This window comes from Euprymna scolopes, chromosome 38 (assembly GCF_053919585.1).
Source record: "Euprymna scolopes isolate OS-2025 chromosome 38, ASM5391958v1, whole genome shotgun sequence".
Classification (NCBI taxonomy): Eukaryota; Metazoa; Mollusca; class Cephalopoda; order Sepiida; family Sepiolidae; genus Euprymna; species Euprymna scolopes.
In genome coordinates, this window is record NC_136519.1 from 25827830 (window position 1) to 25845086 (window position 17257).

General features: G+C 36.2%; 1 protein-coding gene across 2 annotated transcripts in view; it reads right to left on the minus strand.

Annotated features, from left to right (window-relative positions):
• LOC145263100 (low-density lipoprotein receptor-related protein 2-like) overlaps positions 1 to 17257 on the minus strand; it is a 599989-nt gene that overhangs the window by 236140 nt on the left and 346592 nt on the right. For both annotated transcript variants that reach the window (XM_080120027.1, XM_080120026.1), the window contains exons 52-53: positions 16361 to 16462; positions 2931 to 3062 (exon numbers count right to left, since the gene is read on the minus strand). In XM_080120027.1, coding sequence (XP_079976153.1) covers positions 2931 to 3062; positions 16361 to 16462 — 234 coding nt within the window. The remainder of the gene's footprint in view (positions 1 to 2930; positions 3063 to 16360; positions 16463 to 17257) is intronic.

Consider the following 17257-nt stretch of genomic DNA (forward strand, 5'->3'; position numbering starts at 1 on the left):
ATACAAATTAAAGAAAATGTGATTTCAAAGAAATCAAAGAAAATTCTTTTTCAATTTTAGGTGTAAAAAAATTAAAGAAAAGTTTATTTCAAACTTAAGCATGAAAACTCAAGGAAATAATATTTTAATGAGAAAAAAATCCTAAAAATGTTTATATTTACAAAAGAAAAGAATTAAATTTTTTTTGAGGAGAGTGATAAATTTTTAGGTGCGGTATTCACCGTTTGCAAATTCAAGAAAAAAAATGTTTCATCTGGTCAGAGGAACAACAAAATAACTTTTGATATATTAAAAATAATTAATTAATATTAAAATTAATTATTAATTAATATTAGAATTAATTATTAATTATTATTAAAATTAATTATTATTAAAATTAACTATTATTAAAATTAATTATTAACTATTATTAAAATTAATTTTGGCAAAAAAACAATTAAAATATTTTATCTAAAAAAAAAAAGACATTACGTTAACCATTCCCCACATTCCTTGATCACAATCATTGTTTTTGTGTAGACTGTTGCGCCAACTTCCTTGATCATTTACATGTGCCTCCCAGTATGGGATATCAATGCCCATTTTCTTTAGGTGGCGTTTAACTATGTCTTTGTACCGGTGTTTTTGCCCACCTACTCTTCTATGACCATTCTCTGACTTGCTCATAGCGAACATTCTATGTTTGGTAATCAATGGTACTTATACAGAATTTGAACCAGACGTAACTAACTGGTCGCTCGGCTTGCTCGGAAAAATTATGTCAATTTTGCCGAGCGTCATCGACTATCAAAGCATAACAACGCTAGGAAAAGGAAAATACTGAAGAAAACATTTAAATATAATAAAAAAATATATAACGAAAATAAACAAGAAACAAAAAACAATTTCTGTTAAACAAATTGTATTATTTTTTTTTTCAACCATTGTTTCAAACAAAATTGAACAAATTAATAAGATAACCAATTTTTTTTGGTGTTTTTCACATTTTTTGTAGTGTAGGAAGTTCTTCCAGTCTGCGGTGGCATGCCAGTCCCCACCCCACATTTTTCATGTGATTCTTCTGACTTGCCATCTTGTAGAACCACAGGTAGATAAATTTTAGCACTCTAAAGATTTTCAGTTTGGCATGCTGAAAAAATGTGGTAGTCCTTATTAACATCCACTGCCGGCATTTTGTCCTGGTACACCTCCAGCTACATTCACCCCCAAATGGATCCTCTTTTGGTGATGGTGCACCTCTTGCCACAAGGCGTGCAATTTTTCTTTGCAGCGATTAATCGGTTTGTTTGGCAATATGGAACGACATCTTCCAGCGTTTGCAACTGTTGACTCAAAAGTTATTCATTTTTGTATAAAGTTATTAGGAAGGTGTGTTGTTTACTTAGTTTATTTATGTAGTTTTTCTTCCAATATTTTCCCTAAAGATTCGTCTGCTTCTTTGCCATGCATTGATTGGCAGATTACAATCAAACCCAAGTGCATGACGTCATCTTCCGAGCAAGCCAAGCGGATGCTTAGTTACGTCTAGTTCAAATTCTGCACAAGTACCTCTAAAATTTGTCATGCATGTAAAACACGTTAAACCAATGATGATGATGATGATGATGATGATTTCATCTTCAAGCAATAGTGTGCACACTCGTAGGCACCTCACTTCTGGCAACATCTGTGGGGCTACATTCTCTACAACACTTGTAATAAAATCTGCTTCCGGTCAATGCATGGTATCCATGCTGCTCTAAAATATCAGAACTTTGACACCGTGTCCCATGCTATTGGTCAGAGATGAAAAGAGGGATAGCCAGAGATAGGTTAGTTTAAAATAAGGTGAACTCCCTCTATCAGATTAGAAAACTTTTTACATGAGTATAGTATGTCTCTAAAAAATTTTTTGCCCCTGCATGGAGCATTGTTGCCATATCCTAGCTAGTGCACAAACCACTACCTCTTGGATTGGGTACCAAAACGAATTTCCAACCTAATATGCACCATACTGTCTGCAGGCTCCAACCCCCCGTTACAATACTGCATTGTTGCAACTAGTGATGGGGCGATTTCAATATTTTTCCCGATTCTGATACAATTATCGATTCAGTACTAAAGTCCTGATTCCGATACAATTACCGATTCTGATTCCGAGTCTTTATATATCTCTAAATATTTAACTATAAAATCGTAATGTTGTCGCAATTACTGTAAAAACACAGGTTAAATGTGCATGTATTTTCTCAAACATGAAAACACACTTTTGAGAGGAGGTTACCTATAGATTTTAGTTTTATTGGAAGTTTAAAGCAATAAATATGTATTAATTTATTATTACTCCAATCAGTGGAAGATTTTGCTTTAACCAAAACCAAATAAAAAGATAATTGAAGAATCATTGTTGGAATCGGAAAATAGGAACAAATTTTTCCGATACCGATTCTGATACCCCAAACAGTTCCGATTTTTCGATTCCCGATTCCGATGAATCGTCCTAACACTAGTTGTAACGCTGTGCATGCTTTAAAAGTACTTCTACGGAATGTGGTCTTATGAAATTATTGCACTTTATCTCTTTCCCTCCCCAACGTAAATATCCCCGACCCGCCCGACAAAAAATAAAATTTCATGCCTTCACTGTAGAGATTATTAGATCCTGGAAGATTTCTAACTCATAGTTTTTTTTTTCTGATTGCTTGTCTTTGGAATTTGCTCCCAGCTCCGTTTCCCAACCATGCCAAATGTGCAGAAATTTAAATGTAATGTGAACAAACGACTTTTCAGCTTGTTAAAAAAATCAGCAAAATCCGCTCCCCCCCCAAAAAAAAGAAATCAAGGCAGAAAGCAACGGGAAACTACCGTCTTTGCTTGTCTTCCCGAGAATACCATGGCTCTACAATTGGGAGAAACAGCAGAGCCGCTGATGATGATAGTTGTATACTCACCGCACTGCAGAGCCACAGCTTCATCGGAACCATCCAAGCAGTCGTTCTCTCCATCACAGACCCACATTAGACTGATGCATCTACCGTTGCTGCACGTGAAAGTGTTCTGATTGCACGTTTGATTCTTGCTGCCTGCACAAAAAAAAAAAAAAAATAGGAAGGCCATTCAATCGGTAGAAATCAACAAAAAAACAAAAACAAAAAGACATTTAGATTATTCAAACTACTGTTCTCATCTTTAGTGTTACGCTCACAATGTTTCATCCGATCTAACCTTTTTTTTTTAAATTTTTTACAAAGGAGTCACCACTTATCAAGGCCAAGAGGCCACTCAAGGATAAGGATTAATAAGCGTACAGTGGTCAATGGGACAATGTCGTAATAATTGTTGGTAGTGGAAATTTTGTAAATTGGATTACTTAAGTGGAACGGCTCATCAAGAACTTGTTTATATTGGACTTGAAGACGACCACATTATAGTCAGCTGGAAAGCAGGCAAAAAGAAGAGAGTTCCACAGGTGTGCAGTTCTAAGAAAGAAACTTTATTCATGGAATCTACGATTAGGTTTAGGCACAGATAAAGAGTAGGGGAAATTATTGATAGTGTTTACAGCCAAACGAGTGTTTCTCATGAATGTTTGGTGAGGGGGGGGACCATAGATTGGAGCTCAGACGAGCACTTTCCATGAAAACAACGATAAAGCAGAGACAGGCTCACAACGTCTCTTCTGTGAGATAAAGGTTGCAAGGAGGAGAAAAGGGATTCCCCCACTAAGCTACGGTCTATTTTGAACTCTCTCAAGGCAGGATAAGTCCTTTCTAGCAGCGCCTGCCCAGATGTGGTAACAGTACTCCATCCTTGGACGTACCTGGCTCTTATATGGGTAGAGAATTGCATCAGCAGTGAGATATCTACTGGATCGATAGAAGGATCCCACTATTTTCCCACCATCCTTGGCAACAGATTTAATGTATGTGTTCCATTTCAGATCAGGAGTAACAGTCAAGCCCAGGAGCTTGTCAAAACATGTAGCCTTTCCAAGATGAAAGCCATTCATTTCAATTGATGCCAGAAGGAGATCAGAACGTTGATGATGTAAAGACAGAAGCTTGGTTTTAGATGCATTAAAAGTAACCAGTCACTTCTTTCCCCATTGTACCACATGCTCAAGATCAGAAGAGAGAATCAGAGAGAACTTGGTTGTTAACTGTCTTTGATGTACTGTCATAGATGGTAGTGTTGTCAGCATAAATGTCTATGAATGATGTAAGAATGTGATTTGGAAGATCATTGATGTAGATTAGGAAGAAAGTTGAGCCCAGGATGGAACCCTGAGGGACTCCAGCATTAATACTCTTATGAACCTATCAAACAGAAATGATTTACTAATTGAGAAGATATTACCAGCTATACCGTAACTGGAGATCTTGTGAAGTAGACCTTTATGCCATACTCTATCAAAGGCCTTTGATATGTCAAGAGTAACTGCCCTAGAAATGAAGCCTCCTTCAAGAGATTCGCTAATCCTATGAGATATAATCGTAAGCACGTCTGCTGTACATCTAGCAGAATGAAAACCATATTGCATGTCACTAAGAAGTTTATTTTTGCTGAGGTGATAGACTACTTCTCTATTTAACACAGATTCCAGCAACTTACTCATGACACACAAGGAGACTTATTGGTCTGTAACGAGCGAGAGATGACCGATCACCTGAATTCTTAAATACAGGGCATACTAACGAGGTTTTCTAGGGTGTTGGGAAGCAATTCTCCTTAAGATAACGCTTAAACAGCTTTATAAATATGGGAGCTAGTTCTGGTTGAAACTTTTTTAGCACTATAATAGGAATGCCGTCAGGGCCAGTTGCTTTACTGGAATCAAGGGTTTTGATTCATGCACAGATATTTGTATATCGCATAGAGTATTTTCCAATACAGGAGGAAATAAAGTTCTTGGCAAAGAGTTTTGCTTTGTCTGATGCTGACGAGATTATCTCAGGTCCATTGATGGTAGTTAGGATAGAGCACATGCTTCTGTTCAGGATACTGTTTGCTATTTGCCAAAACTGGTGGGAACCAAGCCGCTACTCAGCTACTTTGGACTTGACGGACTTAACATACATTTCTCTTGACTTCTTTATTTCTCTTTTACAGTGGTTGCTGGCCGTCCTGAAAGCGGCTTTAGTCTCAGTAGTCTATTACGTTGGAAGCAATGGAAAAAAATGATTTCTGTGTGCAATGGCAGCAGCACATTCTGGAGAGAATCATGGTTTGTTGTTAGGTTTTTGCTGAAATTTTTTCGAGGGTATGAATCGGTCTATACCTATAATTAACTATTCTGTCAGGTCTAATACTATAGCAGACACATCCTTTTTGAACATGGAACGCAGAGATAGATCTGATATAAATGAACGGAAGCTATCCCAGTCAGCCATAGTGTATTGATATACTGTATGATGGAGAGGTACGTGTGAGGACTTATTACATTATCTCTGACCTTCTTCAGCTATCTTTTGACAAAATCGGGAATATTTCTGCTGAACTCAGGAATCTGTATGGTGCACGTTTTTAGGACCACTCAGGACAAATAACTCACTCATAACAGAGCAAGCACAGTTGGCCTTTTGGCCAAGAACAAACCTTTGTTAATTTCATGTAAATAAAAACGATTAAGCTTTTTTGTTATAATTATATTAATGTATATTTAAAAAAATCGAGTTGATTTGGGAATAGTAAGTAGAACAGCCCCTGGAGTGATTATGGCATGTGAGAACTTTAGCTAAGGATACCCCCCTAGGTAAGTTAAAAGGTACAGTGACAAGAATGACTACAGACCCCCCTTCCCATTTTTTGGGTTGGCCTTGTGCCTAATTGTTTATTTTTTACTAATATTTGTAATGTTTACATTTACAGAAAATTAATAATAAAAACCACAAAGTGAGAAGGCAAGGCCTGTGAGGGTAAACCTCCTAGGACTATCCAGAACAAATATCTCTGCTCAACCATGCAGGGTCAAAAGATGCTGCAATGCCTCAACCTCAGTCAGACTGTCATCTAGGACGTATCCTTGACTAGCATCAGTATATTATAAAAAAATTTGTGACATATACTGACGTACTGCTTGTCTGACAGCTAATTTTGGTCAATCGCCTGATGCACCCTTACCAGGCAATGGCGATGGGGTTACTCAAACTCTACTATCAATGTTAATTTATTCCTATCACAGACATGCAGCCTGAACTCCATCACCATCTTGTCCAAGGAAACTACAGCAACAACAAAAAAGAAAAAGGGAGATCACTTAAAACGAAATTCCTTTTATCTATAGACAAGAGGAGACAATTCAAAAGTCTGACTTCAGCTTAACACACTCATCTATCATTCGCATCTTTCAACTTTGGGTGACATTTTCCCACAATTTAGTTTTTTTTTTTTCTGGTGCCATTTTTACCATGCTATTTTTTCCCGGTGCCATATTTACTGTGTCATTTTTAACATGCCATTTTTTTCGTGTCATTTTTACCATGCCATTTTTTACCGGTGCCATTTTTTCTGGTGCCATTTTTACCATGCCATTTTTTTCCAGTGCCATTTTTACCGGTGCTAAATTTACTGTGTCATTTTTACCATGCCATTTTTTCCGGGTCCATTTTTTACCGGTGCCATGGCACGGTAAATAACCGTGCCATTTTTATCATGCCATTTTTACCGGTGCCATTTTTGCCTTAATTCATCATCATAGCGTTTTGCACCATCTTGAAATTCATCGTCAGGCAGCGTGCGAGACATCACTCAGTTCCGCATCAGAGCACGCATCACTCATAAGACAGTCCGTGAAGATGTGTATATGTATGATAATTGCTACTTCTTGAGAGAAGCTTTTAACATCCATCTTTTCAGATTAATGTAGAGCTTCCATGCCCACGTAAATTGGTCTTCAAGGTTATTGTTTTGTTTTTTTTACTCTTATGACTTCAAAAGAATTGTTTCCTCTTCCACCTCTAATCCTTTTCAAAAAAAAAAAAAAAGAAAAAACTATTTCTCTTATGGATTTATATGGGTCTCTTATGAGTTGTTTTGTTTATCTATACTATTCAACGAAACACATGTAAGACATACCATACAGCAAATAAACATGAATGCGATTTAAATATACTTGTGGTATTGAAATTGTTTACAAATGATATATATATATATATATATATATATATATATATATATATATATATATATATATATATATATATATATAAATAGTAACACACTATTTGAAGACACTTATTTTGAATAAATATGAAAACTTTGAAAACTTTAAATGTCAGGAAAATGATAAAATCATTTTTTATTTACTTTTGTTGATGTTGTAAGTCCAATATTTCGCTAAAAATAGCCTCGTCAGGGTAGTTAGTCAGTCCGTAGTTTTTTTTTTTTTTTCGTTTTCTGCATTTTGTTGTTATGGAGGAGGTAAGTCCTGGAGAAGAAAAATTTTAAAGTACGAGCTGTACTGTCCAAAACTGAGACTTGAAGTTTTCAAATTTATTCAAAATAAGTGTCTTCAAATAGTGTGTAAATATTTATTATTTCATAATCCTGCTCGAAACTGGGGCGAACGCACACATTAAAAACGTACAGCTCGTACTGAAAAATTTTTCTTCTCCAGGACTTACCTCCTCCATAACAACTGAAAGAAATTTATTTCCCACACGCCCAATTTCCTCCCTGCAGAAAGCAAATGAAACTCCACAAACAAAGCCATACCTTTAAACTCAAATTTTATTCACATGTATCAGAAATGAAAGTTCTTTGGTCACGGTAAGTCCTTTGCAAAAACAGTGGCTGAATTTGCTATCCATACGCATGGAGTCTTTAGTTATTATTCCTTTGTGGGAATGTTAGTTCGTTTTCCTTTAGAAGGTTCCATGTTGTTCATGGAGAACACGGCGTGAATGTTTGCGCCTATTCCAGGCTCTTGCATGGATTTAAATTGTTCCTTCAACGCATTATGAGTCCTTATGGTCTTTTGAAGAAATAGGAATAAATTCCAACAATCAAATAATAACATGCCGAACCTTTGTAGAAAATCTTCCTTGGTTTGAATAGGTTCAGCAAATAGGTTGTCTCTGTATTTAGAGAAATGCCCTTCGTTCACCTACTGTTTGGTGTCCATGAAGGTATAATTTTGGCTCTATTGACAGAGCCGCTAGATGAGTCCGTCACATTCCGTGTTCTTTCTCAAACTCAAAAATATAACATATGAATACAAAAAGAGCGCCAAGTCAAAATATCACCTGACTCTAAAATTAATCCAATCACAGACCGGCTATTATAGCTTTATGGCCAGCCTAAACAAGATGGCGGTTGTATGATGAAATTTCTCACACACTGCCAAGGAGGAGAGGAAAAGTAATGGATAATCATTACTTTTTTTCCAATACAAGTTAATTAATAAAACGGTCGGATAAACGACAAATAACAAGTTAATCCAATAAACATAACTCTTAACTTAGACAATTTTATAATTTCAATATATTTTAATTCAGTTTAATTTATTAACTTAATATGGTTATTTGTTGACAATTCAAATTGAGATTCAAAATTATAACTTTAATTCAGTTAACTTCTTCATATTACACTGCCAAGGAGGAGAGGAAAAAGTAATGGATGGTCATTACTTTTTCACAATACAAGTTAATTACAACTTTAATTCAAGAAATTTTTTTATTAATATTAGTATATGTGTGCCACTGTCTGTTGTCAATTTTCAGTTCAAACTTAAAATTCTCATGCATCCAGACATTAGCTAATTTCCACTATATGGACTGCCCTGAGGAGCCTCATCCTTACAATTAAAACAAAACCACTCCCCTAAGGTATTCTGATGATCAACTCCCACACAGCTAAAATAGTACGAGCTGTCACAAGAATCGCAGCACACCATTGGCGATGTTCCATCATTCGGAACAGAACAGGTTGGACAGAAAAAGGGACCTCCTTCTTCTATAAACTCAGTTGATGCAATATCATCATTACCCTTAATTTCCAAGGGCACAAGGTTTTTTTAAAGAATGCACCTGTTCGCACCCATTCTTAAGAACAACCACAGAACGAACTTTATTGTCGTTTCCAGTCATTAATTTGATTATTTTACCAAGATTCTAGAATTGTCTGGTTTTGTTGGGAGTCTTAATAAGTACTATCTCTCCAACAGATAACTTGGGGGGCACAATTGCTCCCGATTTTGGCATCAACTTCTGTTAATGACAAGAGGTAATCATTATGCCAGATACGATTGAATTTTTCAACAAATTTATTCCTCATTTCGAGGGAATGTAATAAGGCAGTCCTATTTGGGGGGGGGTCAGGACATAATTAAGCATCATAATTATTAATAAGCAAACGAGGTTGACATCCTGTTTGAAAAAAATGATTCGGAGTTAAAATACTAAAGTCTTTGTCAGCAGAAACAATATAAGTGAGGGGGTCTGTCATTTATTGCCTTTTGCACATCAGAAACAGAAAGTGAAGTCAGAAATACAAAATAATTCAACTTTCTTCTGCCCAACAGTTTCCTCAAACATTGTTTGACAGTTTTAATAAGTCTCTCCCAGGCTCTCCCCTGCCAGGCAGAGTAAAGGGGAATTGTACGACAGACGATGTGTATGGATTTAACTTGTTCCTTCAATGCGTTTAATTCAAGCACGTTCGATAACAATATTCTAGATATAACAAAAGATTTCGCATTATTGGAATATACATGCGTAGGGATACCAAATAAGTTGGTAAATCTTACAAAGACCAGCATAAAAGATCGGGTGCTCATATCCAGCAATAATTCCAAGTGAATTGCACACAAACTCATGCATGTAAAGAGTAATATGTACATTTTAACTTCTACCCGTCCAACCTTAATAGAAAATTGACTGGTGAAATCCACACTGATTTGTTTGAATGGCCGAACAAAGTTCACCCTATGAGCAGGTAATATCGACCCTGCAGGTGCCTTACAAGGCAGAGCATTTATTATTTTACATACCGTGCAAGTACGCATAAAGGCTTTTACAGCTTGTCTCCCCTGAGGGATCCAAACCCTAGACAGCCTTAACTTACTGAGGGTTGAATTAACCCCCATGTGGCAACAGTTAAGATGAGCTTCCTTAATCGCCAGTTTCGATAAATAATGATATTTTGACTTGACTTCGAAGGGCAGAATATAAGAATTCTGTATCCTACCTCTGGTTCTAATTACCCCGTCTTTATCAAGGAATATCTCTAAGGCAGTTACCCTAGGGGGAGGCACTTTCCCGGATTGTTGTTTCAAGTAACCGAATTCCTGAGAGAAGGCCTCCATTTGCATATTAGCAAATAGCAATAATTTGGCCCTATTAAAACTGTCAGCACTACAGTGATGTAACAAATCATAAAATTTCAACAATTTTTCTAAGACGCTGATTGCCTTAGATAAGCTGGAATACCTTGTAATATCTAACTGGAAGGTATTTTCAGAAGGACGTATCTCCTGAGAGTACAAACACGACCCAATTTTTTTATTAGTTTCGTTTAGACAAGGCAAGGGTGAGATTGGCAAATCGATGCCATCTCTATTGAACCGTTCCGGGCCATACATCCAGAAATTTAATGACTGGGAAAATTTAGAAGTATTGATACCTCTAGTTAGAAGATCTGCCAGATTTTCCGACAAAGAAACATATTTTACTTGCGGTAGAACGCCAAGTTTAATATTAATATCTTCTGAAAATTTTTTGATCTCTGCGATCCTGTTTTCAATGAATATATTTTTCTTGGGTCCTTTACCGTTGAGGACCCACGAGAGGGCAACTTGGGAATCAGACACCAGTAAAAAAAATTATCAATATTAAGGGGCCCCAGAGCATCCAAAACCTGAGGGGCTACTTTAAGAGCCAAACACATGGCCAATAGTTTCAATGTGGGAAGTGACTTCCCCTTAATTGGGGCCACCCTTGCCTTTGCGAACAACAGGGAACAATTCGCTCCCTGTTTTACATACAGAGTGAATCCATACGCGTTTTTTGACGCGTTACAGAAACAAATAAATTTAACAGACTGATTTTCTGACAATACACGCCTGGGAAATTCAAACTTTCCCAAGTCGTTTAAATCCTTGGCATGGGTTTGCCACAGCTTATTGAATTCTTCGGGTATCTGCTCATCCCATGACAACTTGCTTTTCCAGATCGAACTGACAATGATCTTCCCCTGTATTGTGACGGGGAGAAACATAGACTGATATTTGCTAAAAAATCCCCCGTTTGGTATTAACCTCAGGGTCCACTAAAGCGGGAGAAAGTTTGAACGTGTCCCGAACAGGATCATATAGGTAACCCAATACCTTCTCTAAGGCTGGGAAGGGAGAAGAAATAGTTTCATCCTCCAACATTTTTTCTTGTAGTTTAGAACAGAATTGCAGGATCGTAAATCGAAGCCTGCCTCTAACAATCTACTACGAACATTATTATAAATAGCAAGTAGGGACTCTACGTCACAGCTGGTGGTGACGAGTTTATCCACATAAAAATTGTTGGGAATGGCATGCAATGCTGCATCTTTTGCATATTTTTCCGCATGGAATTTCAAAATGAAGTTCAGAATGAAGGGACTAGCATTGAACCCAAATATAATTGTTTTGTACCTATAAGTACATAATTTGTCACCTTTTTAAGGAAAAAACAAAAACTGTTTTTATCCTCTTCCAACTTAAGGTGAATTTGTAAAAAGGTTTTCCTAAGAAAGACATATTCATTTTTCCTTAATCCCAGCAATAAATCCAATAATTTAGCAGATAAGTCCACGCCCATGTAAGCAGCGTCATTAATTGACATCCCCTCTCGTCGTTTTAGGGAGCAGTTGAATACAGGACGAATTTTTGTCATCACTCCAGTTCCCTTCTTAATAACGGGTTTATGTGGAACCCAAATATAATCTTCATACTTCGCAAGCGGGACAAAAAACTGCTCCACTATTCCACATTCCTCATAATCCTCAAACACTTGGAGGTACTCATTATACCTTCCTTTCTTTTCTAAGGACTCTGACACTCTCTCCATTACCTTTAAGGAAGTCACAAAGTTACTTTTTACCAGTGAGATCCCATCATGATGCCACGGCAAGTCTACGTGATATTTTCCCTCCTCCCATACGATAGAGTTTTGAACTCTTCTATTTTTTTCTTGTCCACAGCCGACAACTTAGCAACTTCATCAATTCCTAGTGAATCGAGACTGAGCAACGTCTCTACCCCTCGTTCGACAGCGACCTCAGAAAAGAAAGACTTCAAAACGTCCTCATAAGAGAACGTCGGATTTAACACAGAATCAATCAAATAACAGTTGCATCGAGGAAGGGATTTTACAACATAATTAAAGGGAGGCGAATCTACCTCATTCAAATCATTTTTTTAAAAAATGTCGGCTTTCACCAAACGGAGTTATGAAATTTTCATGTCGCCATGCATTTCCATTAAGACACTCAACTAGTTTGAGATCATTTAACTTGCTCAGAAGGTCCAAATCAATAATCTCCTTAATGGGAGTTCCGTTCAAATTCTCATAACCGGGACAAAGCCTTCCTGAGATAAGTTATCGACAACTTTATCAAAATTATCCACTTTGAATTTTAAATTTAAATCTTGTGAAAATAATGCCGCAAATTTAAAGGGATTTTGATTCTCCAATTTAATCGATATATTGAACTCCTTCCATCTCAAGGAGTCACTGCCGATCAGTGTACTCACCGTCATATTAACCTTCTTGTGGTTTATGGTTTTATCAGAACACAATTTAAAGAAAATTTCCTGGGTGAAAAACGAACGTTAACTCCCAGTATCAATCAAACAGAATGAATAGACTGGTCGTCTGTGTACTTTCATATCATTCTAATGACAGGAAAATACTATTCTGTGATTCAGAATATGTTGTTCGGCCCACAAATGATTTATTTCCTTTAGGACACATGACAGTAAAATGGGGTTTCAACCCACAGATCGCACACGGCTAAGGAAATCTCTTACTACCACGACAAGATGATTCTGCGTGTTCACCCAAACACCGAGTACATAATTTTAACTTTTTAGCCCTTCGGTATTTCGGCTCCAAAGAAAGGAAACAACAACAATTCTTAATCGAATGATCTGTAGCTTCGCACAGTTTACATAATAAAGTGGCCTTCCCTTCATGTGGGAAAGATGACGCCATATTGGATCTCATTTTGGGTGAAGAAGGGGCGCAAATATCCCGCCGAACATCGAGCGGGGCGGCTAATAAATATTCCATAATTTCACACACATGGGACATAATATTATTCAGAGAAGAGAACCTTTCACCATTTCTACTCATCAATTCTATTCTTATAACATTAGGACATTTAGCAAATAATATGTGGACTATCACTGCCCCTGAGGTCCCACCCTCAGCAAAAAAATCAGTCCTATAGGACTTGTCAAGTTCGGTCAAATCTCTCTTAATTTTTTCGAGAAACGATTTCAAATTTTTTAAATCCGTTATAACAGACGGAGGAGGAATGATTTCCTCAAAAACCCGATTTTTAATCAAATCAGGGTTCAAATATTTTTCCCTTAACAATTTTAGGGCTACATCATAATTATCTGATGTTATATCTAGACTGGATGTTATGTTAAATGCACCTCCATCTAGTTTCGATTTCAACACTAACAGTCTGTCAGCTTTATTTAAACTATCAGTGCAAAATTCGAATTTGTTCAGAAATGTTCTGAACGACAATTTATCATCTGTGAACGTGCCGGAAATTTTTGGACAATCCAATTGCATTTTGACAGGCATAATCGTCGAAGTTTACATAACCTGAGGCGTATCTAATTTTAATTTTAATGAAAGCAATTTTTCTTTTTTATTTCCGGAGAAAACCCTTCCGCAATTTCTCTTCTTTTGCAGTCTTGATTAGAATCTGGTCCATCAGTTCATCCAGATTTCTTAACCAACCTCTAATTACTGCTTCTCGGGACTTGAAAAAATTTGGTGAAGGGTTGTTAGCTTCTAACCACTTTACCGCATTATCGATCCAAAACCTCTTGGATTCCCATTTAGACATTAGCTCTTTTAGGGCCATCTTTCATGCCTCGAGCACAATTAAAAAAATAACAGATGTAATTATCTGCAACATTAAAGTGGCGAAACCGCCAATATTACTCCAAAATGGAATTATTTGATTACTATAAAACACAGGGGGAAGGAGGACTAAACCCTTCCATCCCGCTTATTTTATTATTAAATGACAGATATAGTTATCTGCAATACTAAGATGGCGAAATCGTCAATATTCCAAAACGGAATTAAAAAAAAAAAATAATTGAAAATTTTATATCTATATCATTAATTGCTAGATGAAAGATAATGTTTTTAAAGTGCAACAAAATGTACATTACATAAAATAAATCCAAGGTAATTTTTTGATTCAATTTAAATTAAATTTTTATACCTTACTTTGTAAAATTTATAAAAATGCACTTTGAAGATAAATAAATTTCAAATTGAATCTTGTACCTTTATTTTTAAAGCCTATAATAAAAACATTTTGTTTAACAATTTTCATGCCTTGGATGAAATGCTTTTCTAACTTGTATCTTATCTGTTTAAGATTATATTTAAAACTCTCCCTCTCTCTATTTCAGTTTGTATTTCTCCTCACGCCACAACTCATTTTTGCAACCCCCTCTTTCCATTATTGCAGGTCTGAATATTCTCTCTGTTTCAGTTTGTATTTCTCCTCACACTACAACTCATTTTTGCAACCCCCTCTTTGTATTATTACAGGTCTGAATATTCTGTGTTTCAGTTTGTATTGCTCCTCACACCACAACTCATTTTTTGCAACCCCCTCTTTGTAATACAGGTCTGAATAATAAGAAAATCTGATTTTTTTTAACAAAAACTTTAAAATAACATTTTTAGATTAAATTTTTTTAAACTTCTTTCAAAATAGAAAATCTTTAAAATTTAATAAGGAACATATTTCATATAGGTTTCATGAACAAATATTCAGTACATAACGAGAAAAATATAGATGAAAATTTCAAAAGGACTGTATAACTAGTTATGATGAATAGTAGTCCTCGCCAGCAAACGTCTTTGTTATTGTTATTCTATTATTATTATTATTTAAAACATTTTGTGTCCTGCTCTTTCGCGCGAGGACTAATATATATATATATATATATATATATATATATATATATATATATATATATATATATATATATTTGTAAACAATTTCAACAATACCACAAGTATATTTAAATCACATTCATGTTTATTTGCTGTATGGTATGCCTTACATGTGTTTTGTTGAATAGTATAGATAGACGAAACAACTCATCAGAGACCCATATAAATCCATAAGAGAAATAGTTTTTTTTCTTTTTTTTTTTAAAAGGATCAGAGGTGGAAGAGGAAACAATTCTTTTGAAGTCATAAGAGTAAAAAAAAAACAACGACATTTAAGAACAATTTACGTGGTCATGGAAAGTCTACACCAATCTGAAAAGATGGCTGTAAAAAACTCCTGCCAAGAAGTAGCAATTATCATACACATACACATCCTCACGGACTGTCTTATGAGTGATGCGTGCTCTGATGTGGAACTGAGTGATGTCTCGCACGCTGCCTGACGATGGATTTCAAGATGGTGCGAAACGTTATGATGATGAATTAAGGCAAAAACGGCACCAGTAAAAATGGCATGATAAAAATGGCACGGTAAATATGGCACCGGTAAAAAATGGCACCGGAAAAAATGTCATGGTAAAAATGACACAGTAAATATGGCACCAGTAAAAATGGCACTGGTAAAAAAATGGCATGGTAAAAATGGCACAAAAAATGGCATGGTAAAAATGGCACAAAAATGGCATGGTAAAAATGGCAAAAGTGAATAACTAGGTAAAAATGGCACTTTGACAGTGGAAAATAACGGCTGTTTGAGAAACGTAGGTTAAGATCTTATTCCTCTATTTTAAAATAGGGCGAAGCCCCCCCCCCCAAAAAAAAAAATTAAATAAGTATTTTTAACTAGCAGGGAATATCGACGTTTCCCTGGATTGAATGATGATCATCAAATGTTTCACACTCCCACATTTTTATTGTCATCAAAACCAGTGAATTGAACCATTTTTTTCCAAACTAAAGCTAAGGAACTTAGCCCTGTTTTAAACTACTGAACAGTCCTAATTTTTCGTTGTCAAAGTGCCATTTTTATCTATTTATTAACTTGTGCCATTTTTACTGTGCCTTTTTTCCGCCGCCATTTTTACCAAGCACCTATGATGATGACCAAAGTAAATAAGACGTTTAACAATGAGAAAAGGAGGTCGAATGGTATAATGAGCAAAATATAGCCGGAAAACAAATAGACTTACGACAAGATGATGGTTCATCTTCCATATTGCCACAGTCGTTGTCGCCATCACAAACCCAGTTTCTAGAAATGCAACGGTGAGAGTTGGGACAGCGGAAATCACCTAAACAAGGAAGAAAAAGAAAGGCATGTTAATTAATCGTGAGTCACACTTATCTTTCAATAGTAGGGCTACCCGGTGTTGCCAGGGGCTATAAAACACAGAAGAGGTTTACCCTTGGCCTTTTGGCTAGAAACAAGGTGTAGTATCTGTTCTGATACTATACTTAACTTTTTCTGTCTTCAATCAGTGGAGGAGGGGTCCTTCTAGACAGACGATTCTTATTTCCAGAGTGCCCCTTTTTGGGGAGCTGGATTTTCCCCATATTAAAAACTGACCTTGTGTCTATCTCTGCCCTCGTGGGGAGGCAAGTAAATAGGAACACCATTATATTAAAAATCCTATCTATCTATCTCTCTCAATTCGTCTCTTTAATCTTCTCACTTCCCTCCTTCCCCCGTTTTTTACACATCCCTTTCTCCATCCCCCTTTTCACACCCACCCAGCCCATTTCTCTCTCTTGTTTTGAAAATAATAACCAAAGTCAGTTCACCCTTTTTCATATAATAGATAACATTTGAAATAACTGCTCTGTCTTGTGGCAGCCATTGCACCGACTGAGATTAGCGGCTGTACAAAAAGTGTGATTAGTTCTGCAAGTCATCTCTATGGATTTCCGAACAACTTAGTTGTTGTGGCAGAACCTCATACGTTGAAATCGACACGAGCATAATCACACACACACACACACACACACACACACACACACACACACACACACACACACACACACATATATATATATATATATATATATATATATATATACGATGTGCCTTCAATAAGTTTGCAGACATT